This window comes from Mytilus californianus, unplaced genomic scaffold (genome assembly GCF_021869535.1).
Source record: "Mytilus californianus isolate M0D057914Y unplaced genomic scaffold, xbMytCali1.0.p SCAF_2, whole genome shotgun sequence".
NCBI lineage: Eukaryota > Metazoa > Mollusca > Bivalvia > Mytilida > Mytilidae > Mytilus > Mytilus californianus.
The window spans coordinates 112,841,369-112,866,062 of NW_026262668.1; the positions used below are offsets into that span (position 1 = coordinate 112,841,369).

The following is a 24,694-nucleotide window of genomic DNA, read 5'->3' on the forward strand; positions in this document are numbered from 1 at the left end:
AAGGACATTTACACTGCTAAAGTCTGCCATTATAGAGTGCTCAGATCATTGACTTTCCTTGTAGAGTGTCAAATCAGGACGACTAGCTTTAACATATGAAGGACATTTTAGAGGTCCAAGAGAAAATGATAACTTCAATATCATTATTTTATGATGCATATAAAGTTAGTCATGCATTTGTTATCTTGTGCATAGGAGCATTCATCAAATTTAAAAAAGGGTTGAATATTATAAAATATGTAAATTTGTTTTCAGACCAGAAGATGCTGGTTCCTACACCTGTAAGGCTGTAAACAAAGCAGGAGAGGACAGTATAAAGATGGAGTTAGTAGTTCAAGGTACTCCTGTAGATTTACTTAAATATTATGTATTTTAATTACAGTGAGTCTTTTCAATTCAAACATTTTTTTGTTTAAATCAATTATATTTAAACAAAGAGATTTGATAAAGGGCTTCTATAAATTCAATAAAAAAAATGTATAGAATAATAATTGGTTTTTACATATAACATTAATTTATACTGTGGATTCTTTTATTTTTCGTGGGTACCAATTTTCGTGGATTAAGGAAAACTTACATATCTGTGGATATTTAATTTCATGGTTTTGCCGAAGTCTGCATACAAGCCTATAGAAAATTTGTCATTCGTTGAACATTTAATTTCGTGGTTCAACTGTACAAACGAAATCCACGAAAATTGGTATCCAACGAATAATAATGAATCCACAGTATATCATTTTGTCTCCCACTGAGTCATGGGCAGGGCTTCCAAAATTATTTTTAGCCAGCCGGACATTTTATTTATTATCCCGATTTTAATCCCTTAAGACTAAATAAACAAAAGGCAATTATGGTAATCTGAATAAATCAGTTGCCGAGTTGGCCATCCTAATGATTGACATTAAAAAAAACGATATTAAATTTTCTTTGATTCAAATTCGAAGTTCTGACGTAAACTGTTAAATTGGCAGTGCATCATTCGAAGTGTGCAACATCAGCCTACTTATATCTACCTTAGACTCTTTATTTGTGCAAAATAACGTTGTCAAAAACTTTACTTTCGTTTTTATACCGGATGTTATCTGAGTGACAATGGTAAAACATGGACCAGAGACGGATACGTAAATTCCGTGTACGTTTGCAAAGCGTGAATGAGTGGAAGTAGCTCTTTCTAAGTTATTTCTTCTAGAAAATATTCGAAATAAATGTGAGATAAAGGTATCAATGACAATTTAAGCATTTTTTGAAGAAATTAGTATGCATAATTAAATTAAATTAAATGCGCACATGTGTACTAGTTCAAACAGAGACATGTCTCTAGGTTCAAACAACGTGGTTATGACGATTTTTCATTTTCACCTTTTTAATTTTTTCATCAAATCATATTTGTAAACGTATTTCTGATAATTTAAATCTTTTTGACTATATTAATTAGATGCAAACCGCTGAAATGTAAGAAAATAACTTTGAATAGACCGATCAATGTCCGGTTCAAAATAGTATACCTGTCACCTGAACAGGTAAATTTCAGCTGTTTGACAACTAATTAGCCTTGATTAAAATGAGAAGGTATTAAAATAGGGGTTGTTTTGATAGTACTTAATGATCATGTCACTTTTATGACCGGAAATGTGTGGCTGTTAAAGGCAAAACGTTGGGTCAAAAAGATCGCGAATTATGTTAAAATGACCGTCTCTTAAAGCCTTGAAAACTAAAAAGTAGATGACAGTTTCATGCTTTGCCCAGCCGGACTTTTACCGGACATTATTCAAATGTCCGGCATATATGACCGTTTTGGAAGCCTTGGTCATGGGAGGTAATCCTTTTTCTTCTTTCAGTTGATTAGATTGAACATTTTACTTCATAAATAGTTGTAGTTTAGTGTACCCTCAGCCATTACATAAGTGAATAGAATAATGCTTTAAAATGCATCTTACCACATTTTCTTATTTTATATGGAGTTCTCTTTCTGACCTTTTGTTGTCTTTACAAGGTAACACCTTTGTACATTGCTTTATCTTTGGGGTTTTACTAAGATAGTTATAAATTTGGTTTCAGTTCCTCCTACTATCAACAGAAACAACAACCTACTCACATCTACAGTTGGACGGTCATTAAACATACCATGTGACACTAGTGGAATACCACCACCAGTAATAACATGGTTGAAAGATTCTAGACAGATTATCCCAGACAATACAAAATACACAGTTGATATCAATGGGACACTTGCAATTTTAGATCTACAGGTAATTATATATCAACAATACATGTGAATGGTACATGATAAACTGGTAATAAACAATCTATTGGTAAATATATATCGCAGAAAATACAAAATACACAGTAGATCTCAATGAGACAACTGTAATTAACAGTGGACAAGTAGTTATATTCCAGACAATAGAAATATCTTCTACATAAAATTCAGTTAGTAAAGCAGGCGAAACATTTCAGCATGTGCACTTTTGTTTTCAAATTTTAACAATTAATAGTTTTATTAAAGGCAGGTGATACAGGAAGTTATACATGTATGGCCAGAAATGTAGCAGGACGTGATTTATATGACAGAACACTTAGAGTACAAGGTAACTAGATATTTAGCAGGACATGATTTATATGACGGAACACTTAGAGTACAAAGCAAATGTAGTAGGAGATGATTTATATAACAGAACACTTAGAGTACAAGGTAACTAGAATTGTAGTAGGACGTGATTTATATGACAGAACAGTTAGAGTACAAGGTAACTAGAAATGTAGCAGGACGTGAGTTTTATGACAGAGCACTTAGAGTACAAGGTAACTAGAAATGTAGTAGGACATGAGTTATATGACAGAACTCTTAGAGTACATGGTAACTAGAAATGTAGCAGGACTTGAGTTATATGACAGAACACTTAGAGTACAAAGTAACTAAAAATGTAGTAGGACATGATTTATATGACAGAACACTTAGAGAACATGGTAACTAGAAATGTAGCAGGACCTGAGTTATATGACAGAACACTTAGAGTACAAGGTAACTAGATAGTAGGACGTGACTTATATGACAGAACACTTAAGAGTACAAGGTAAATGTAGCAGGACATGATTTATATGACAGAACATTAGAGTACAAGGTAACTAGATAGTTGGACGTGATTTATATGACAGAACTCTTAGAGTACAAGGTAACTAGAAATCTAGTAGGACATGATTTATATGACAGAACACTTAGAGTACATGGTAACTAGAAATGTAGCAGGACTTGAGTTATATGACAGAACACTTAGAGTACATGGTAACTAGAAATGTAGCAGGACGTGAGTTTTATGACAGAGCACTTAGGATACAAGGTAACTAGAAATGTAGTAGGACATGAGTTATATGACAGAACTCTTAAGAGTACAAAGTAACTAGAAATGTAGCAGGACATGATTTATATAACAGAACTCTTAGAGTACAAGGTAACTAGAAATGTAGCAGGACTTGAGTTATATGACAGAACACTTAGAGTACAAAGTAACTAAAAATGTAGTAGGACATGATTTATATGACAGAACACTTAGAGAACATGGTAACTAGAAATGTAGCAGGACCTGAGTTATATGACAGAACACTTAAAGAGTACAAGGTAACTAGATAGTAGGACGTGACTTATATTACCGAACTCTTAGAGTACAAGGTAAATGTAGTAGGACATGATTTATATGACAGAACACTAGAGTACAAGGTAACTAGATAGTTGGACGTGATTTATATGACAGAACTCTTAAGAGTACAAGGTAACTAGAAATCTAGTAGGACGTGATTTATATGACAGAACACTTAGATTACATGGTAACTAGAAATGTAGCAGGACGTGAGTTTTATGACAGAGCACTTAGAGTACAAGGTAACTAGAAATGTAGTAGGACATGAGTTATATGACAGAACACTTATAGTACATGGTAACTAGAAATGTAGCAGGACGTGAGTTATATGACAGAACACTTAGAGTACAAGGTAACTAGATAGTTGGACATGATTTATATAACAGAACTCTAGAGTACAAGGTAACTAGAAATGTAACAGGACTTGAGTTATATGACAGAACACTTAGAGTACATGGTAACTAGAAATGTAGCAGGACGTAATTTATATGACAGAACATTTAGAGTACAAGGTAACTAGAAATGTAGTAGGACATGATTTATATGACAGAACACTTAGAGAACATGGTATCTAGAAATGTAGCAGGATGTGAGTTATATGACAGAACACTTAGAGTACAAGGTAACTAGATAGTAGGACGTGACTTTTATGACAGAACTCTTGGAGTACAAGGTAAATGTAGCAGGACATGATTTATATGACAGAACACTTAGAGTACAAGGTAACTAGATAGATGGATGTGATTTATATGAAAGAACTCTTAGAGTACAAGGTAACTAGAAATCTAGTAGGACTTGATTTATATGACAGAACACTTAAGAGTACAAGGTAACTAGAAATGTAGTACGACGTCATTTATATGACAGAAGATGCAATTAAATAACAAAATTTTGCTCGAGTTAGGGCTACTAAATTCAGAATAATCTTAACCATGTCACATGCATATCCCTTTCAATCGTTGAAAAGAGAGCTTGGAAAAAAAACATTTGTAAAGAAATAACTAAATAGAGTAATTCACATGTATGGATTTTCAAGTCAAACTGGCTGGCTCACATTACACACAATGCTATGATCATGATGATATGATTTTTTTAAATTTCACCTGTACCATTCCAAGGTGCAGTCCGTGTTTTGCAGAAAGAATTGTAAATTTTACTGTTTCTATATTGATAAAACAGTAACAAAGTATATGGCACAGGACCTTTTATCACTCTAAATCTTAGATTTTTTCAAGACACTTGATAATAATGTTTAGTTGCTCTCGAAATGTCTGCTGTTTCCTATGACTCTAATGGTACAGTTAAAAAGTGGCAGGGACATTTTTCTACTGCATAGCAACCTTGTGTAATTTTTTTATGCCCCACCTATGATAGTAGAGGGGCATTATGTTTTTAGGTCTGTGCGACCGTCCGTTCTTCCGTCTGTCCTTCTTCAGGTTAAAGTTTTTGGTCAAGGTAGTTTTTTGATGAAGTTGAAGTCTAATCAGCTTGAAACTTAGTACACATGTTCCCTATGATATGATCTTTCTAATTTTATTGCCAAATTAGAGTTTTGACTCCAATTTCACGGTCCACTGAACATAGAAAATGATAGTGCGAGTGGGGCATCTGTGTACTATGGACACATTCTTGTTTTACAGTTTAAACCACTGTATTTTAAATTACTCTACCTTTTTTCTCATTGCTCATAGTTCCTCCATCAATTCGACAGTCACCTCTAAACAAGGAAGTTGTTTTAAATGGAAGATTTATTTTGAAATGTGGAGCCACTGGAATCCCTGTACCTACTATAACATGGACAAGGAATGGGGAACCAGTCCAAAGTAAGTTCTTTTTTGTAAATAAATAAAAAATTGCGATTAGAATACAGACTTACAGATAGATGTAATTACACTTGTATGCAATTTGTCCGCTATTCCTTAAAACAAGTAGCGGCAGAATACTGCATCACAATTCAAAACATTTGGCATCATAATTGTAAAGTAAAGTGATTGTTGCATGACGTCAGAAGGTTATTCAGAGACAGACTAGGGTCATTCGGAGACAAAGTTCAGCTAAATACCCAAAAGTGTAAATATGTCTATTCCTGTAGCTTATAAGTGATATATGAATTTCAGCATTTACAAAGAAAAATTGCTAGAGTTGTGATTTTTTTTAATAGAAAATAAGAAATATATTTTGATAGGGAATTCAAAAATAGGAATATCAAAATGATTTGGAATTTGTTAGAGAAGGAAGAAATTGTTAAGGAATAAGTTTCTGCAAAATTTAATATCCACACAGAAAGATGGAGAAGTAATGCTGAGAGTTATTGTAGACAACACTTCATATCTTTAGATTTTTTAAATTTTATTTATGTTCAAACTTAATTATGTTGGTTCTGAAACCTGAAAATGATTAAAATGCATTAAGGAGCAGCAAAATGAGATGAAGAACCGATTGATACATACATTTTAGTAGTTCTAAGGAATGGGTTTAATATTGGTTTACATCATGTCAATCCTCTTTTAATCTATCCTATTCATAACTGTATGTATTTGGAATTATTATATTCTCAGTATAGTAAATTCAAGGCACAGCAGATGTGTAGAACCTTTTCATTGGATGGAATGCAACATCTATCCATTCAGCATATAACAAAAATGTATTTTCTCTTCCAACAAGGCACTCCCATTGCTGTTAATTAATTAATTTGACTATATTTAGAAGGCTCCCCTTTAATTTCTTCATACCAATTTGACTATATTTTGAAGGTTTTGTTTTCTTTAAGAAAGGAAGAAAACAGTCAATGGAAATGAAAAAAAAAAACACTACAGAACTTTTCACCAATTGCGATGTAGTAATATACTCTATTCAACAGAGCATACTAATGGTTAAGGTGTCTTGTTCTGTTTAACATATAAAGCATCCACACAGTGTTTAAAGGTAGATCAGGTGTCTTCCACCATTTTGCATAGTAAAACAACAGAACACAATTGTTCTATTTCTTTAAGAAAATGTATAAATTTTGAGAGAGGAGCTAGTATAATTCATTTGTAAACTTTTTCATCTAAATGAAGAAAATAATGTGTTTTATCTTAATATTACGACTGTTTTTCAAAAATACAGAAATATTTTGTAAGAATCTGTTTTTTCAACTGTGCAATATAATGGAAGATTACTTATAAAGGAATGTGTAGGGAATTAACTTCTTTTGTTTTGTAGCAAGAGAGCAAGTCCCATTTTCCAAATTTTCATCTTAATTTTCTGAAAGCAAATTATATTAATTATCTTTTCATATTTTATCTCAAAATTTGATTCTTTCATTTTATTTCTATCTAAGAAAATTGTTTTTTCCATGTATAATCTATACATAATCTCACAATTTTGCACAATCTGTAGCTTGAAAAAAGCTCTGTTATTTTTTATTATATTTTTGAAAATAGCATGATATAAACTATTTTGGCAAATAATTTTCAAAATCTATTGATTTTAACTTAGATCTCTGATCTACCTTAAAACCAGAAGCTGTTTTTTAAGCACTTACTCAACAAAAATGTGCAAGCTTCTTAATGCATCATCAATCTTCATTATGTTGAATGTTAATCTTTCAATTCTATTTGTAGATAGACCAAGTTATCATGGAAGGAGTAGACTTATTATCAGGAATGCTATTAAACAAGATGCTGGAATGTACACATGCATTGCCAAAAATCCAGCTGGAATGGATACAGCTTCAGTATCAGTAGTTATGAAAGGTTTGTACTCTTAAGCTTGTATTGCCAAGAATCCAGCTGGAATGGAAACAGCTTCAGTATCAGTAGTTATGAAAGGTTTGTACACATATATTGTCAGGAATCCAGATAGAATAAATACAGCTTCATCATCAGTAGTAATGAAAGGTGTGTACACATGTATTGTCAGGAATCCAGCTGGAATAGGTCTGTAGTTATGAAAGGTTTGTACACACATTGATTTTCTGGAATCCAGCTGGAATAGAAACAGCTTCAGCATCAGTAGTAATGAAAGGTGTGTACACATGTATTATTTAGAATCCAGCTGGAATAAATACTGCTTCAGCATTAGTAGTAATGAAAGGTGTGTACACATGTATTGTCATGATTCCAGCTGGAATAGATCTGTAGTTATGAAAGGTTTGTACACATGTATTGTCTGTAACTCGAAATTTAGTACACATGTTGGTAATGATTTGAATCCATAAAATATATATATATATATAATTTTATTTGTAGCGCAACCTGATATAACATTTTTACATACATGTATACAAAGTCAATTAGCTAGCCTTCAAAGGCTTACGAAGCACTGTCAATTAATATTTATAACTAGTGCTTATATTAAAAATATGAACTTTATACTTCAAGAACATTTTCAAACAAGATTACTGAGCTTGGATTTTGATTATATATTTGATACATTCTTGATGTTTTATAAAATGACAAATTGGTTTCTTTAAATGATAATAAAATGTTGCAAAGAGTTATAGGAAAGAAATACCAAATACAAAGTCAGTGTTGTAACCAATAAGTTTAAAAGGTAAGTCTACTACACCTGAAAACACTGAAATAATAAAAGATAAAAGAGGTGATGACTGCAAGTTAAAAGAGTTCACCTGTCAGTCTTGAGCTGTGTATAAATGCTTTCAGTTAGTCTTTCCTCTATCATTTGGTACTTGATCAGATTTTATATCTGATCAGAATATTAAGAATACTACAAATGTGAACATTTCATAAATCATACTATAATTCTACCTTATTTTAGCTACTATATACTATTCTATTTTAGAAGGGCTATAAAAAGATTAAAATATAATGATTGTCAATAATATCATACGCTCTTCATCAAATTTGTTCATCACAGCAAGTTACCAATGTGAAAGAAACCATCATTGTTACCATAATGTTCTGCTTGCAATTTTACTATAGCATTTCTTAATTCTTGCACTTGTTGACTCTGTGGATACCATAGCTTACATGAGCAGGTATATTGTGTCAGTTTAGCTGTACATTTCTTCTCCAACTTGACCAGAGACTGGCTATAGTGAACTTCCATAAATTCTTGATTATATATTGGCTTAGTGCAAATATTTTTATTTTTGATTCAAGTGATTTTTGTTTTTTCATTTTTACCTATTAGAAAACATTGACTTTGTGATTATTATATCGTATCTGAAGATGCAGTTAAACAATATTATTCTGACTAGATTTCAAGAAAATTTTAACAGAATCTTTACATAATGCCACTATAAATGACAGTGTATCTCTTACTTTAATTTAATTTAGTTTTTATCAGATTAGATGTAGTGTTGGCTTAACAAAGCATGGGCTTTGCTATTTAAAAAAAAAACGGGAGATCAGGGATAGGAATTTGTGAGTCCTTCTCATTTGTTTCTTGACATTTTATTTACAGTGCCACCAAGAGTTATTGTCCCTGATAGTAACAGAGTTGTGACAGTGGCAGAGACAGTTATATTATCCTGTTCTGTAGGAGGTGACCCTCTACCAGATATCTATTGGACAAAGAATGGACGTTCAATACAACTGGGGGATAGGATACAACAATTAGCAAATGGATCCCTTGTCATCTTTGACTCTACAGTAAAATCTAGTTTCCTTATATTGAAAATATCTTTTTGACATGTTTCTTTAATATATAATCACTTATTCTAATATAATGTCCTGTATTTGCTCTCTGATTTGTCCATTTTAAAATACCCAATAAACCATATCCAACAGAGAATGATGATGTCCCAATACATTTTGTGCTTATACAGTTCAAGCTTTTTTAATGGGGTTGTCTAGTGCCACACAAATTAGTGTATTTTTGCTATCCTTTTACCTGTTAGAATAAAAATAATGTATGTCATCCTGTGGGGTATATTCCTTTTTGCTATGGATAGGCCCTATATAATTAGGAATTGTAACAAAATAATGACTTGCAGTGAGGTGAGAGTTTTTTTTAGTGACATTTTCATTTCCAAGGAGGTTTTTTTTTTTGCTCCATGTTGAAGGCCTCACTGTGACTTTAAGATGAAGAGCAGCAATAAAAGCGATGTTTCTTTGCTTTTTGTGTGTTTTTTGTTGTGCATGTACTGATTTTGTGTCATGGATGGTTACCCCATATCCTTTGTTTTTCTATTAGTTATGGTAAAATCTCTAATGAACCATGGGATGCTCCATATCTGAATTTGAATCCCTTTAGCAAAGTCATATTCCACATTTGTCTCAAAATTACTTACTAAATATGTCAATTGGAATTTCTGTGGCAGAGCCATATCCAATGTCTCTGAATTTTAAAGGGAACCACTTGTGATAGGTCAATGATTTTTGGTTTGCAGTGGTATTAGCATTGGCACATCTCATTTCCATGGAGATTATTTTAGCCCACCCCCTTAGTCATGGTCTATGGACTATGAAACTTTTGCATATTTTACTTGTTTAGGTTTTTGATTAGATCAGTTTAAGATGAACCACTAATAGTAAGTCAATGATATTTGGTATGCAGTTGAATTAGGGGGGATAAGTGGTTAAGTGGTCTAAGTAGTTCATTGCCAGTTTTCTTGCTGAAGGTCAGTGGTTCTCTGTGCTCTGTGGGCTCTTCTGCTTCCTTTACGTATTCCTTTACGTTATAGCCAATAGCACTGAAAGTAGCATTAAACACCAACAATCAATCAGTTGAATTAGTATTTGCATGTCTCATTTCAATGGAGCATGGTTCATTGACTTTGAAACTTTAGCGTAGTTTAATGACATTGCTAAATTTTGGGATTAGGTTAGTTTAAAGGGAACAACTTATGATAAGTCAATGGTATATGGTATGCAGTTGTATTAGTATTGGCATTTCTCATTTCCAAGGAGGTTATTTGTTCCTTCACTTTCAGTCATGATTCATTGACTTTGAATGTTTTGCACAGTTTGTTTACATGTTAATGGATTACACTTTTAACTTCAACATTTGTACTATACTATCAAAACTACATAAAGGAGAGAAGAAGCAAAACACTCAGGACATATATTGATGAAAGAAAAAAATACCTCACAATATTCAAACTTGGGAACATGTTAGAACAAACAAAAATATTAAATCTGGATATTGAAATTAAAATATAACAGGCATGAAAAGGAAAAGATTTTCCAAATTTTCATTTAAAGGCTTAATATTTATACCCCCTTCAAAGGATGTTTTGGATATATAGGATCAACATGTTCGTCATCTAGCTATCCATGTGCTTTGTGAACATAACTCTCTTTACAGCTAGACATATTCAATGAATCTTTCACAATTGAAGAACACTACCTGAACATGTGCATAAAGAAATATAATCCAGATATGTAGACGGAGAGGTTAATAGAATTTACTAACTTCAATTTATTTAATTATTATTGAGGGGACAAGGGGTATTCTATTGTGAGTTTACTCACACTTCTAGTTGGATTATTAATTGCTTGGAGATTTTCTATGTTTTTCAGAGTTCTGATGCTGGTGATTATAAATGTGTAGCTACAAATGAAGCTGGGTCATCAGAAGGAGTGGCAACACTATCAGTCCATGGTAAGATAATACATAATCTAATGAAGCTAGGTCATCAGAAGAAGTGGCAACACTGTCAGTCCATGGTAAGATAATACATAATCTAATGAAGCTTGGTCATCAGAAGGAGGGGCAATACTGTCCGTTCATGGTAAGATAAAACATAATTAACATAGCAGTGAAGCTGAGTCACCAGAAGGAGTGGCAACACTATCAGTCCATGGTAAGATAATACATAATTAAAGTAGCAGTGAAGCTGGGTCATCAGAAGGAGTGGCAACACTATCAGTTCATGGTAAGGTGATACATAATCTAATGAAGCTAGGTCATCAGAAGGAGTGGCAACACTATCAGTTCATGGTAAGATAATACATAATTAACATAGCAATGAAGCTAAGTCATCTGAAGGAGTGGCAACACTGCCAGTCCATGGTAAGATAATAGATAATTAACATAGCAGTGAAGCTGGGTCATCAGAAGGAGTGGCAACACTATCAGTTCATGGTAAGATAATACATAATCTTATGAAGCTGGGTCATCAGAAGGAGTGGCAACACTATCAGTTCATGGTAAGATAATACATAATCTAATGAAGCTGGGTCATCTGAAGGAGTGGCAACACTATCAGTTCATGGTAAGATAATACATAATCTAATGAAGCTGGGTCATCAGAAGGAGTGGCAACACCATCAGTCCATGGTAAGATTATACATAATCTAATGAAGCTGGGTCATCAGAAGGAGTGGCAACACTATCAGTTCATAGTAAGATAATACATAATTAACATAGCAGTGAAGCTGGGTCATCTGAAGGAGTGGCAACACTATCAGTCTATGGTAAGATAATACATAATCTAATGAAGCTGGGTCATCAGAAGGAGTGGCAACACCATCAGTCCATGGTAAGATTATACATAATCTAATGAAGCTGGGTCATCAGAAGGAGTGGCAACACTATCAGTTCATAGTAAGATAATACATAATTAACATAGCAGTGAAGCTGGGTCATCTGAAGGAGTGGCAACACTATCAGTCTATGGTAAGATAATACATAATCTAATGAAGCTGGGTCATCAGAAGGAGTGGCAACACCATCAGTCCATGGTAAGATTATACATAATCTAATGAAGCTGGGTCATCAGAAGGAGTGGCAACACTATCAGTTCATAGTAAGATAATACATAATTAACATAGCAGTGAAGCTGGGTCATCTGAAGGAGTGGCAACACTATCAGTTCATGGTAAGATAATACATAATTAACATAGCAGCTTATATTTTAATGGAAACTACAAGTTAAAGCACAAAGATAGAAGTGCATATTACTTAAGATGGAATAGATTCTATACTTAATCACATTTTGCAGATTTAATCCTGAAAACTAATGATTTTAAGATTAAATGAAACTTTTGTTCCACTACATGTGAGGAAATTTAAATCAAAATTGAAAATGATCTTGGCTGTTCATCTTTGACCTCAGTATTTATTGTATGTTGTTTGATTTGTCTCATGTATTGTTTATTTAACAGAACCACCAAAGTTTAAGATAGAACCTACTAATACTACTGTGATAGAAGGAGATGTTATGACAATGGACTGTGTGGCTGAAGGAGAACCCCAGCCTATTGTAACCTGGCAAAGGGGATGGACAGAGATAGTCCCAGGGGGCAGAATAGTCATTCTTCCCAATAATTCTTTGAGGTTATTAGTTCATTACAGAATCAATATATCTATGTTTTTGATGACATAATTGAAATCTAGATGTTTCAGTGATCCCCCCACTCAGATATGCACACATTGTATATTCTTTATAAGCTGTAAGTTCTACTTATAGGTATTGAACATATTACTATCTAAAAAAACATGATAGTATTACATTTAAAAAAATGTTTAAGTAAGAAATATATAGTTTCTTTGCCTGGTACCCATGTGAACTTTATTAACACTTAAAATGCATTCCATTCAATGCTATATACAGCAAACTGGACCAAGAACTTGCAATTTTGGGGGAAAATTAAAACCAATAACAGTATAATGGTCATCAGAGTTATGTGCAGTGTAAATTGAAAACTGAAGTAAGCTACAAAATCTTTAGATCTCTATACAGAAATCTATTCTAAATGTTATGTTTGATTTTACAGAATATTATCAGCTGAGTTGTCTGATACAGGATTATATAGATGTAAAGCCAGTAATTCATTAGGGAAGACACTTATAGAGGCAGCTTTGACAGTAATGGGTAAAACATTATGCATTCCATAGCTAATTACACACATTTAAATCCAGAGAAAATTAAATATTCATTGAAATATTGTTGTTGGAAATTGGAAGGATGTACATGCAAAAGATTAAACTTTTCATTTCTAGCTGATACTTTTGGTCAAATGAATTTTATGATTCTATTAATTGTGGTTGTGAAACTTCTAATATGGAGTTGTTTACATATTTCCCCATTTGTACACTTTATATTTCCTTACATTTAAATGTTCAGTATAGACCATTCTCCATTGCTTAAGAAAAATCTGCTCTACAAAGCCATTTGGGTCTTTAATTTATTTTAAGTGGTCTCACAGGGAGTTGTGGTTTAGATCCCTAGACCAGAATATTTTCTGAATTAACTTTTATGAGATACAGTCAATATTGATATACATTTGTAATTTAGAGAAGTTGTGAATCTGAAACTAAATAATGCAAGTTTGGAAGCATTTGATTGAGTTTTGCCTGGTGAGTGTTTATGTTGCTATGCATTTCATTTCAATACCAAAAGTGCTATATTCATGGCCTGAAAATCTATATTTTCTGCCCAAATATCTTTTAAGATATAGAAGATAACATTAATAAGCTTTATTGTTGTATATTTCATGTAAAAAATTGAATTAAGTTGGACACAAAGCCACTGTCTATATGTGATATATTTGAATTATACTGCTCTTCATAGTTACTAGCTCCTGCTGCAGACTATAAACGATGGCTATTCAAAATAAGTGACAAAACATACAAATTCTACTTTTGAATGCCACAATTGGCATTTTATGGAATGAACTTCTTAACTTGAAGTTTTCTTCTTTCAATGATATTTTGATGATAGATTTCAAAGGCAATATATTTTAACATTTCAATTGCTATACTTTGCAGTGCATGGTCAATATTCTGATTGGTCAGATTGGAGTTCCTGTAGTAAAAGTTGTGGAACAGGAAACCAGTTAAGGACCAGAGAGTGTAACAATCCTCCACCTACAAATGGTGGAAGGTTTTGTCAGGGACCTTCACGAGATACTAGGACATGTGTAGTTACAGAATGTCCAGGTAAGAAACAATGGGAAAATATCACAGTGTTTCCTCATCATATGATGGTATTGTCAGGGACCCTCAGGAGATACTAGGACATGTGTGGTTACAGAATGTCCAGGTAAGAAACAATGGGAAAATATCACAGTGTTTCCTCATCATATGATGGTATTGTCAGGGACCTTCACGAGATACTAGGACATGTGTGGTTACAGAATGTCCAGGTAAGAAACAATGGGAAAATATCACAGTGTTTCCTCATCATATGATGGTATTGTCAGGACCCTCAGGAGATACTAGGACATGTGTGGTTACAGAATGTCCAGGTAAGAAACAGTGGGAAAATATCACAGTGTTTCCTCATCATATGATGGTATTGTCAGGGACCCTCAGGAGATACTAGGACATGTGTGGTTACAGAATGTCCAGGTAAGAAACAATGGGAAAATATCACAGTGTTTCCTCATCATATGATGGTATTGTCAGGGACCCTCAGGAGATACTAGGACATGTGTAGTTACAGAATGTCCAGGTAAGAAACAATGGGAAAATATCACAGTGTTTCCTCATCATATGATGGTATTGTCAGGGACCCTCAGGAGATACTAGGACATGTGTAGTTACAGAATGTCCAGGTAAGAAACAATGGGAAAATATCACATTGTTTCCTCATCATATGATGGTATTGTCAGGGACCTTCACGAGATACTAGGACATGTGTGGTTACAGAATGTCCAGGTAAGAAACAATGGGCAAATATCACAGTGTTTCCTCATCATATGATGGTATTGTCAGGGACCCTCAGGAGATACTAGGACATGTGTGGTTACAGAATGTCCAGGTAAGAAACAATGGGAAAATATCACAGTGTTTCCTCATCATATGATGGTATTGTCAGGGACCCTCAGGAGATACAAGGACATTTGTGGTTACAGAATGTCCAGGTAAGAAACAATGGGAAAATATCACAGTGTTTCCTCATCATATGATGGTATTGTCAGGGACCCTCAGGAGATACTAGGACATGTGTGGTTACAGAATGTCCAGGTAAGAAACAATGGGAAAATAACACAGTGTTTCCTCGTCATATGATGGTATTGTCAGGGACCCTCAGGAGATACTAGGACATGTGTGGTTACAGAATGTCCAGGTAAGAAACAATGGGAAAATATCACAGTGTTTCCTCATCATATGATGGTATTGTCAGGGACCCTCAGGAGCAAGGGTCCGGAAACGGTCATATTTGCCAGTCATGTCCTAAAATGAAACTATTTGTCCTAAACAAGTAATTGGGATTTAGGACAAATTTTATTTTTTTACAGAAGTAATTTCGGTCATTTCATTGACTCAATGTTTGAAATCGGATTTCTTAATCGCCATTTTGCACTTGTGGTCACTTGTTTTTGTTTATAATCCCTTTCCTGTAATAAAACTGCCACTACAGTAGTTTGATAATCTTGAGGGCCCTCCTAATATCTATATCAATGACTCCGGGAAACATTGGCTAATGATTTTTACCTGTGGTTTTAATTTACACATGACAGTGATCACAAAGCTCAGAATAATATCTATAAAACATTTAAGTTCCCTGACAAGTGTATTCATTATTTATTTACTTTTCATCAAAGACAGTCATCAATTCTGATTTAAAAATTAAATCTAAATTTACGTAGAAAAAAATATTTTTTCATGAGTAACACATGCGCTTTATTTACTATGTAATACGCATGCGTGAAATTGTCTTCAGCAGATTTAATATTTAATCGTAAAATGCAAATTGATTTCATGCTAAATTAAACGAGTGCAACTATTATCTGTTATATTCAAACACTTTTAAAGGTAATAAAATAAAAAAACCATAAAAAGCCGGTGACTTCCTGTCAATTTGATAAACAAAACAAATCCCGGAAATGAATCCGGAATTATTCGTACTTTAAAATATCACAAACTTCCGGTTTTATCTTTTGTCAAATCGAAAGAAACGTAAGCAATGTCCGAGAAATTAACCATTTTGAGTCATTAAAATCATTTCAATTTTAGACTGTTGCCTTCACTAAACTGTCCTTCATGGTAATGGTAAGACATTTACTTAGTAAATGCGATGAAACAGCAATACAAGTTCGTCATGTTCGTTGATGCTATGAATATAGTCAAGTTGATATCGACAATTTGAAAAGGGGCACCAACTTTTCAAACATCTCAAAATGACCGAAATTGTCTGGAAAAATTTCCGGATCCTTGCTCAGGAGATACTAGGACATGTGTGGTTACAGAATATCCAGGTAAGAAACAATGGGAAAATATCACAGTGTTTCCTCATCATATTATGGTATTGTCAGGGACCCTCAGGAGATGTTAGGACAAGTTTGTTTACAGAATGTCCAGGTAAGAAACAAAGGCAAACATGACAGTCCTTGCTTATCAAATGATGGGAAATATTGTCAGTGACCCTCATGAGATACTAAGACAAGTTTGGTTAGACAATGTACATGTAAGAAGCAAAGGCAAACATGACAGTCCTTGCTTATCAAATGATTGGAAATAGTGTCAAGAACTCTCAGGAGATACTAGGACAAGTTTGGTTAGACAATGTACATGTAAGAAGCAAAGGCAAACATGACAGTCCTTGCTTATCAAATGATTGGAAATATTGTCAGGGACTCTCAGGAGATACCAGGGCATGTTTGGTTATAGAATTCCATTTAAGAAGCTAAGGCAAACATGGCAGTCCTTGGTTAGCAAATGGTGGTAAATATTGTTGGACCCACAGGAGATACTAGGCATGTTTGGTTATAGACTGTCCATGTAAGAAACTAAGGCAAACATGACAGTCCTTGCTTATCAAATGATTGGAAATATTGTCAAGAACTCTCAGGAGATACTAGGACAAGTTTGGTTAGACAATGTACATGTAAGAAGCGAAGGCAAACATGACAGTCCTCCCTTATCAAATGATTGGAAATATTGTCAGGGACTCTCAGGAGATACTAGGGCATGTTTGGTTATAGAATTCCATTTAAGAAGCTAAGGCAAACATGACAGTCCTTGGTTAGCAAATGGTGGTAAATATTGTTGGACCCACAGGAGATACTAGGCATGTTTGGTTATAGAATGTCCATGTAAGAAACTAAGGCAAACATGACAGTCCTTGCTTAGCAAATGGTTGGAAATATTGTTCACTGGCATAGTTATGAAAAACTGATCTTGCATAAGCTTTTTTTTTTTTTTTTTAGAAATTTCATTACAGAGAACATTCTCATTACAGAGTGGTTCTTCCTATTAAACACATTCTTTGACCAATGCAAAGATGTTTAAGTACTGTAAATTCAGAAATTATTGAGGTTTTTTATCAATGTGAATAATGCTTCTGGGTTAGTATCACAATTAAAGAACTTAACATTTTGATATCTGATACATATATTCTTATGAAGCTTTCCTGAAATGGCAATAATTAATCTCACATTTTTTTTTAGTCTTCAAAAATCACAAGAACAAATCCACGCAATAATTCTGAATAAACATTTTTGGTCAGTGAGTATGCTTTCAAATACAAAATAACAGATCTTTTATTGAAATCAACCAGTTGAAAAAGTATTGAATATTAATTATTTTATCATTTTTATTTTCTCATAACATTTTATGCAGTTGTATTGAACATTATCATTAAACTTAACTTTTATTCTAATGTATGCCATGTATATGTTTGCATTTTTTGTTTATGCTTTTTTCTATGATAAGGGCCTCAGGGAATATTATTTAGCCCAGGATCTGTGTTGAAGGCCTTACTTTGACCTATAATGGTTTACTTTTACAAATTGTGACTTGGATGGAGAGTTGTCTCATTGGCACTCATACCACATCTTCTTATATCTATATAGCTAACTGTGTAACCCTCTTGAAATAAAGTATTGTATGCTTAGCATGACCCGCAGATGCATTCTTGTTGTGTATTGTCTCATGATAAAACTTTTATCATAGATTGGAAAGTAAATTGTTAATTAAAAAATAGTTGAGTGCTTTAAATCTTTCAGTTAGTTTCTATTTAGTGAATGGTATATATCTGAAACAAAAATAATAAGTACTTTATAAAGTATAAATAAAAGATGGCAAAGTGAAAGTAGGTGAAATAAACTGGTAGGAATCTTGCCACTGTTTAATAAAAAAATATCTGGACTGTGTAAAGCTAAACTGTATTGGAATATCCATTATACAGTTTCACAGCAAGAAAAAAAAAACGGAGCACAATTTCAATTTGATGTTATTCTGTATTTTAACTACTGGGCTTTTTTTAGTACCAGGAGATTGGAGTGAGTGGGGTTTATGGTCAGAATGTTCCACTACATGTGATGAGGGAGTTCAGGAGAGACATCGTGTATGTAACATTCCATTATTTGGTGGACTGCCATGTGTTGGAGATAGAGATCAGGTTGTAAAGTGCAGTGTTCAACCTTGCTATAGTAAGTCTTATAATTGTGTACATTTTCAAAAGAAATACTTACTGCAGACCATGGCCACTTAATTTAATATTGCATGACCATCTTCAAATCTTTGTTTCAAACCAATGATACTTCACCTAGGTTCATTGACTTTGAATCAAGTAATTTTTTTTCAAAGTTTGCATACTTTTGATAGAATTAGAAATTTTCTTGTCCAATGTACTTTTCCACACCTTTTAGTGGATAGATATAGCTACTGGCCTTACTTTTTAATTGTGGGTGCATATAATTTGATAGTCAAGGTCTAGGATACAATTGTAGTTTAATGTCAAGCACAGTCAGATATAATTAAACCCCCGTTCTAATAAGAGGGGTATTAAACTGGTTTATGCCTGTCCGTCTTTCTATCTGTCCATCCAATAAAATTTTGGTAACAATTTTCTCAAAAACTACAAATCAGAGCTTTCTGAAATATGGAATCGACTTTCATGTGAGCATGCTATACAGTGTAATGTGATTTTTCATCATTCACTCATCAACTTCCTGTTTACTAAATACTTATAGTGGATGTATCATTGGTTGGCAAATGCAGTTCAACTTGTAAAATCAAATTTCAAATATATCACTTTTAATAGTGACCACTATAACTTCTAATTTCATCTTCAAAATATCTAACAATTGGATTTTATATAGAGCATAAAATAATCATAAATGAAAGCTGTGTGGTATTAGTCAAGGTAACAGCAACCCAACAGCACTAGAACCAAACAGACATCTAGAGATCAACATATTGTCTTCAACACAGTGTTATACAATAAGTCAATTTGTAAAGCATCCTGTGTCTATAAAAATTTTCCATAAATTTAACGAGAGACTATCAAAGTTTCGCCATTAACAGTAAATAACAAAATTTTTTTTGTATTTCAAACAGAAATACTTCTCAGAAATCTTAATTTCAAAAGTCAAGACCTAGGCATAAAGGGTCATAATATCCAGTTTATTTTACCATCTAAAATTTAAAATGACATCAACTTCTTCTATATTATGCACTGACCAACACTGGATATGTACATGTATTTATTGTATTTAAATTGTGTAGGGAACTAGTTAGAGTATGACATTGTGAAAAGTTGCTAGATACGAGACATTTGTTTGATCTTTTATTAGGAATCCCACAAAGAGGAGAAGGTAATCTGGTTGGTTATATAAACAATATAGATCTTACTGAAGGCAGGATAACAGCTTTAGCCACACCTACAACTGATGGAACTTATATTAATGCTACAATAGACAATATACCTCCGGAAATATGTACGTACACATTTAATAGAATAGAATTGATACTTGATTCATCTTATGGTGAGAGAAAGAGGGATTTTGTTCATTAGAAACATTTGAGGGATCTTTTGTTTGCAATATTGCCAAAACAAGAATATTTTGAAGATATTGTTCTCAAGAAACATTGGAAAAAGATTTTTTTTGCACAGTTACTGTTCTTTGAACATAAGTTTAGAAAACCAGGGAGAACTGTCAAAAGCAAACTTTTGATATCTTATTGTTTTCAAATATTTTATATTTTATATTTAATTGTTTATTTTTAATGTTATATTTTGACAGCTGGTCATTTTCAACACTTAATATCAGTACTGAATCCAATATACTGGACCCTGTCACAGGAAGTAGGAGGTGCAAGTAATGGCTTCAGATTGACAGATGGAAAATATAACAGGGAAACTCAAGTACAGTTTGCAACAGGTTAGCATGTCTGACACTTATTTTGTGAGAGGTCATGCCCCAACCCCTCATATCATTTATAATTGAAAAACATTTCTGATTCCCACCCATTAATCAGACATATATTCTTATTTACCATGACAAAACCTTTTCTGTACATGAATGTGGTTGTTAAACCTTTTCTTTACTGGTGTCACTTCTAAAGGTGAAGGGGAGACATTAGTTTTAGTCCTGTTATAAAGTTCCACCTAGTTGTGCTTAGTACTGATCTGATGAATCAAGCCCTTTTCAACTTTTTACAGTTAGTTCTATTTTGTCCCAGGTTAGGGAGAAGTTAAGTGCCAACAAAATGTTTACCCTGCAAATTCTTTCGTGTGTGTACCGAACCAAGGGTCTGTAGTCTAATGATGTTATTGGTTGCTGTCTGTAATAATTGTTATTTTGGTTTATGCTATTAGCTTAAATAAGATGGTTAGTTTTCTATACTTTGATTTTCACATTTTGTTAACCAGGTCTTAATACAGTCAAACCTGCCTTAACGGTCGCCTCATTTCAGCGGTCACCTGCCTCAAATGGTCACTTTCAGATCCTCCCAAACGATTTCTCTATATAATTTAACTCATTTCAGTGGTCACCTGTCTAATGGGGTCAGCTGTCACCTTATTTCATTTTAAGAAGCATGACAGAATCATATGCTATGGTGTTGTTTTAAATTCAGCCATAGAGAAACAAAAAAGATATTTTTGTTTCTGAAATATTAATATTTAATAGGTTCAGTATATATCCGTTAGGCCACACCAATTTGATTAATAGTTCTTCAGAAAAAGCTCATAAAAATATGGGGTGAGCGAGCGAAATTTTTTTGTTTTTATATATTTCTTGAAAATGAGTTTTGTGTTTTTAGGCGAGTGCTCTACATGTGAAGTTTTAAATTGTGTGATTTAGAAGTTGTACAATTTATGTACATGTTATAACTGGGATATTTCATAGAAAACGAGGAGCAAAAGATGCTCTAATGCATATAATTTGATTTATTGGTGCCTGTACCATATCAGACTTTCTTGTCTCACTGCGGTTTAGTTAATTTTGGTTATTTTCCTTTAGTAAGCTTTGTCTATGTGAATTTTTCATTTAAATCCATATATATATTTAGGACAAGAAGTATGTTAGTTAGGTAAATGACACATGTTGAATAAAATTAAAATATGTGTATGTATAAAAAAAAATGCCCTTGAAAGATATTTGATAGTTTTCATTATATGGTAATGATTGTTTTATTGTTGAAGTTCAGTGTTTCTGTTGTTCCATTGTTTTCCTCTTATAGTTGGTGTGTTTCCCTCGGTTTTAGTTTGTTACCCAGATTTGTTTTTGCTTAATCGAATTATGAATATTGAACAGCGGTATACTACTGTTGCCTTTATTTATTGGCTGCTTGATATCCAGTTGGAACTATTTATGCATATTTAGGATCAAAATAATGAATGAGGTGAATATTTCTTGCTTTGTACTAAAACACCATCCTTAGTAAGATAGTTATATTGCTATCCATGTAGATCCAAAAGTATTAAAATATTCCCTTAAAATACCTGTCACCCTATTCACATTCATTTTTCTTACTGAGCAAAATACTCTTTCCCTTTGCTCCTAAAAGCTTTTGTGCATTTAAAATCTTAAGCTTTACTAGAAGTGGTTGAACCAATTACACACCCCTAATTATTACAAGCATGCCAATCACAATACGGCATCGCCTTGGTCTTGTTGGAACTCATATTCCCTTAAAATACCTGACACCCCATTCACATTCATTTTTCTTACTGAGCAAAATACTCTTTCCTTTTGCTTCTAAAAGCTGTTATGCATTTAAAATCTTTAGCTTGACTAGAAGTGGTTGAACCAATTACACGCCCCTAATTATTACGAGCATGCCAATCACAATACGGCATCACCTTGGTCTCTTTGGAACTCTCTAAATTCCCCCCAACGAAAGAAGAGTTCTGCTTGCATGCCAAAAGACTAACAAGGGGATATGGGGTTTCATCAACATCAAATACTTCTGTGCTTTTTTTTTAAAAGTTCATGGGAATTTACAATTCATTTCATCAAAATATTGATAGGTCTATGCCTGTTGAAACAAGAAATCGGGGGGTGACGATGGTTCTAACAAATATTGATGTGTCTGATGTCATCTAACGAAAGATTTTTTATTTTTGCATCCTCGAACAGGTCTTTAAAAGTAAAACGAGAAGCATTTCGGATAACTGTGTGTTTAATAACTACTTGTCCACGACAATGAGCTGACACAACTGCATGTTGGCATCCAGATTTTTTACCTTTTATTTACAAATCGATTTATCACACGTGCATTTAAAACGATAGGAGCATAATATGCAACAGAAAAGCATCTATGTGAGAAAAAAAATTTCAAGGAGAAACTAATTTGGAGCGACATGCTGACCTAAAATTTGCAGGAGCGGTAATTTTTTTTTTATTGAAAAGTCAATTTCTCCAAAACAGGAGCGGGAAAATCCAAAGAAGTTTTAATCAAATTGGTGTGGCCTTATTAGGGCCCCGCCACTGGTGGGTCACCCTATAGTGATCAGTCTGTCCATCTGTCCGTCCATCCGTAACAAATTGTGTCTGCTCTATATCTAGAGAACCGTTATAATTTCATACTTTATACTTGACATGTATATTAAACAACACCAGAGGGTGTGTCATAATGTTTTTACAAATTCCTAGGTCAAAGGTCAAGGTCAAAAGCTTCATATCAGCTCATCCATACAAATTTTTTACCACGTTATTTACAGCGGGGCCCACAGAGATGGCTCCCATCTTAATGATGTCTAGTTATTATTGTGACTAATTGATCTATAAAGTTTATTGTATTGAAAACAAACTATTTTAACAGAATATTGCTACATGTGATAATTGTGAATTGTAGGTGATATATTAAAGATGAATCATTATGTGACAGGGGTAGATAGGAATGGCGTTTTACAGTTTGACATAATAGTCAGTGGATCTGTGCCTGAACTGCCTGTGGATAGTGATGTTTATCTGTACCCATATACAGAAGATTATATCCAGACAGGACCAAGTGAGTTATCTCCCTGTAAAATAAATATATTCATCTTCATGTAAACATAAGTGCTGAAGATTTTGTTAATCTTTTAGTAGAACATATGTACCTTTTTAGCTCATCTGTTCTTAAAGACCATGTGAGATATTGACATCACTTGGCTTTTCTTGAAAACTTTGAAAAAAATTCTTTTCTTCTGAAACTTATTGTCCAAATGTTACTAAACTTTACCTGAATGTTACTTATGACATTTAGATTAAAAATTACATCCAGGGATTTGATCAATCGACAAGCATGGCTAAAAATATAACATAAGGGTAAAATGCCGCTTTGGATTGTATCTCAAAAACTAAAGCAGTTAGAGCAAAACAGGGTAAAAACTATCAGGTTGACCAGGTCTATCATCTTAGGCATTTTCAGAAAAATTGGACAACTTGTTTTCGAGTTATTGTCCATGATATTTCAATTTAAAGCAAATTTTACAGTTTAAGGCTGTTATCGCAAAAAGTAAATTTCAAAGTTCTTTGTTATCTTGAAAACTATAGAAGATGGAGAGAAATTTGAAACATTGAAAATGACCAAAACAATAAGATCCAAAAATAAATATATATGGCAGAAATTGTCAATTCACTCTTGAACTTAGTTTTTATAAATTTCTGATATGACATTGAAGAGTTATGGAACTTGATTCTTTGAAAAAGTGACGGGTGTATCATGCGCTCATGGTGCAGCTCTTTATTTGCTGATACAATAGTAAATAGAGAGAATCTTTTCTAAAGTAAAAATGTTAAATAAAATAAGATCTACAAATAAGTAATCATGGACAAAAGTGTTATTTGACCCATTATATGAGTTATTGCCCTTGAAAGACAATGTTTACCCATTTCTGGCTTTTTTGCAGAAACTTTAATAGATAGAGAAACAGCATATAGCAAAATTGTTCAGCACAATAAGATTTACAAATAAGTCATCATGGCCGAAATTGTCAACCAATA

The 24,694-nt window shown here is 33.2% G+C and overlaps 1 protein-coding gene across 31 annotated transcripts in view; it reads left to right on the top strand.

The window, feature by feature from the left end:
* LOC127728563 (hemicentin-1-like) overlaps window positions 1-24,694 on the top strand; it is a 147,424-nt gene that overhangs the window by 86,858 nt on the left and 35,872 nt on the right. For 30 of the 31 annotated variants that reach the window (XM_052236001.1, XM_052235998.1, XM_052236000.1 and 27 more), the window contains 15 exons: window positions 256-338; window positions 2,059-2,249; window positions 2,507-2,588; window positions 5,327-5,458; window positions 7,241-7,372; window positions 9,045-9,232; window positions 11,105-11,151; window positions 11,217-11,251; window positions 12,692-12,863; window positions 13,304-13,401; window positions 14,298-14,468; window positions 18,743-18,907; window positions 20,054-20,197; window positions 20,504-20,641; window positions 23,562-23,717. In XM_052236001.1, the coding sequence (XP_052091961.1) occupies window positions 256-338; window positions 2,059-2,249; window positions 2,507-2,588; window positions 5,327-5,458; window positions 7,241-7,372; window positions 9,045-9,232; window positions 11,105-11,151; window positions 11,217-11,251; window positions 12,692-12,863; window positions 13,304-13,401; window positions 14,298-14,468; window positions 18,743-18,907; window positions 20,054-20,197; window positions 20,504-20,641; window positions 23,562-23,717 (1,934 nt within the window). Of the gene's footprint in view, window positions 1-255; window positions 339-2,058; window positions 2,250-2,506; window positions 2,589-5,326; window positions 5,459-7,240; window positions 7,373-9,044; window positions 9,233-11,104; window positions 11,187-11,216; window positions 11,252-12,691; window positions 12,864-13,303; window positions 13,402-14,297; window positions 14,469-18,742; window positions 18,908-20,053; window positions 20,198-20,503; window positions 20,642-23,561; window positions 23,718-24,694 lie in introns of all 31 variants that reach the window. The other variant, XM_052235999.1, reaches the window with a different exon arrangement.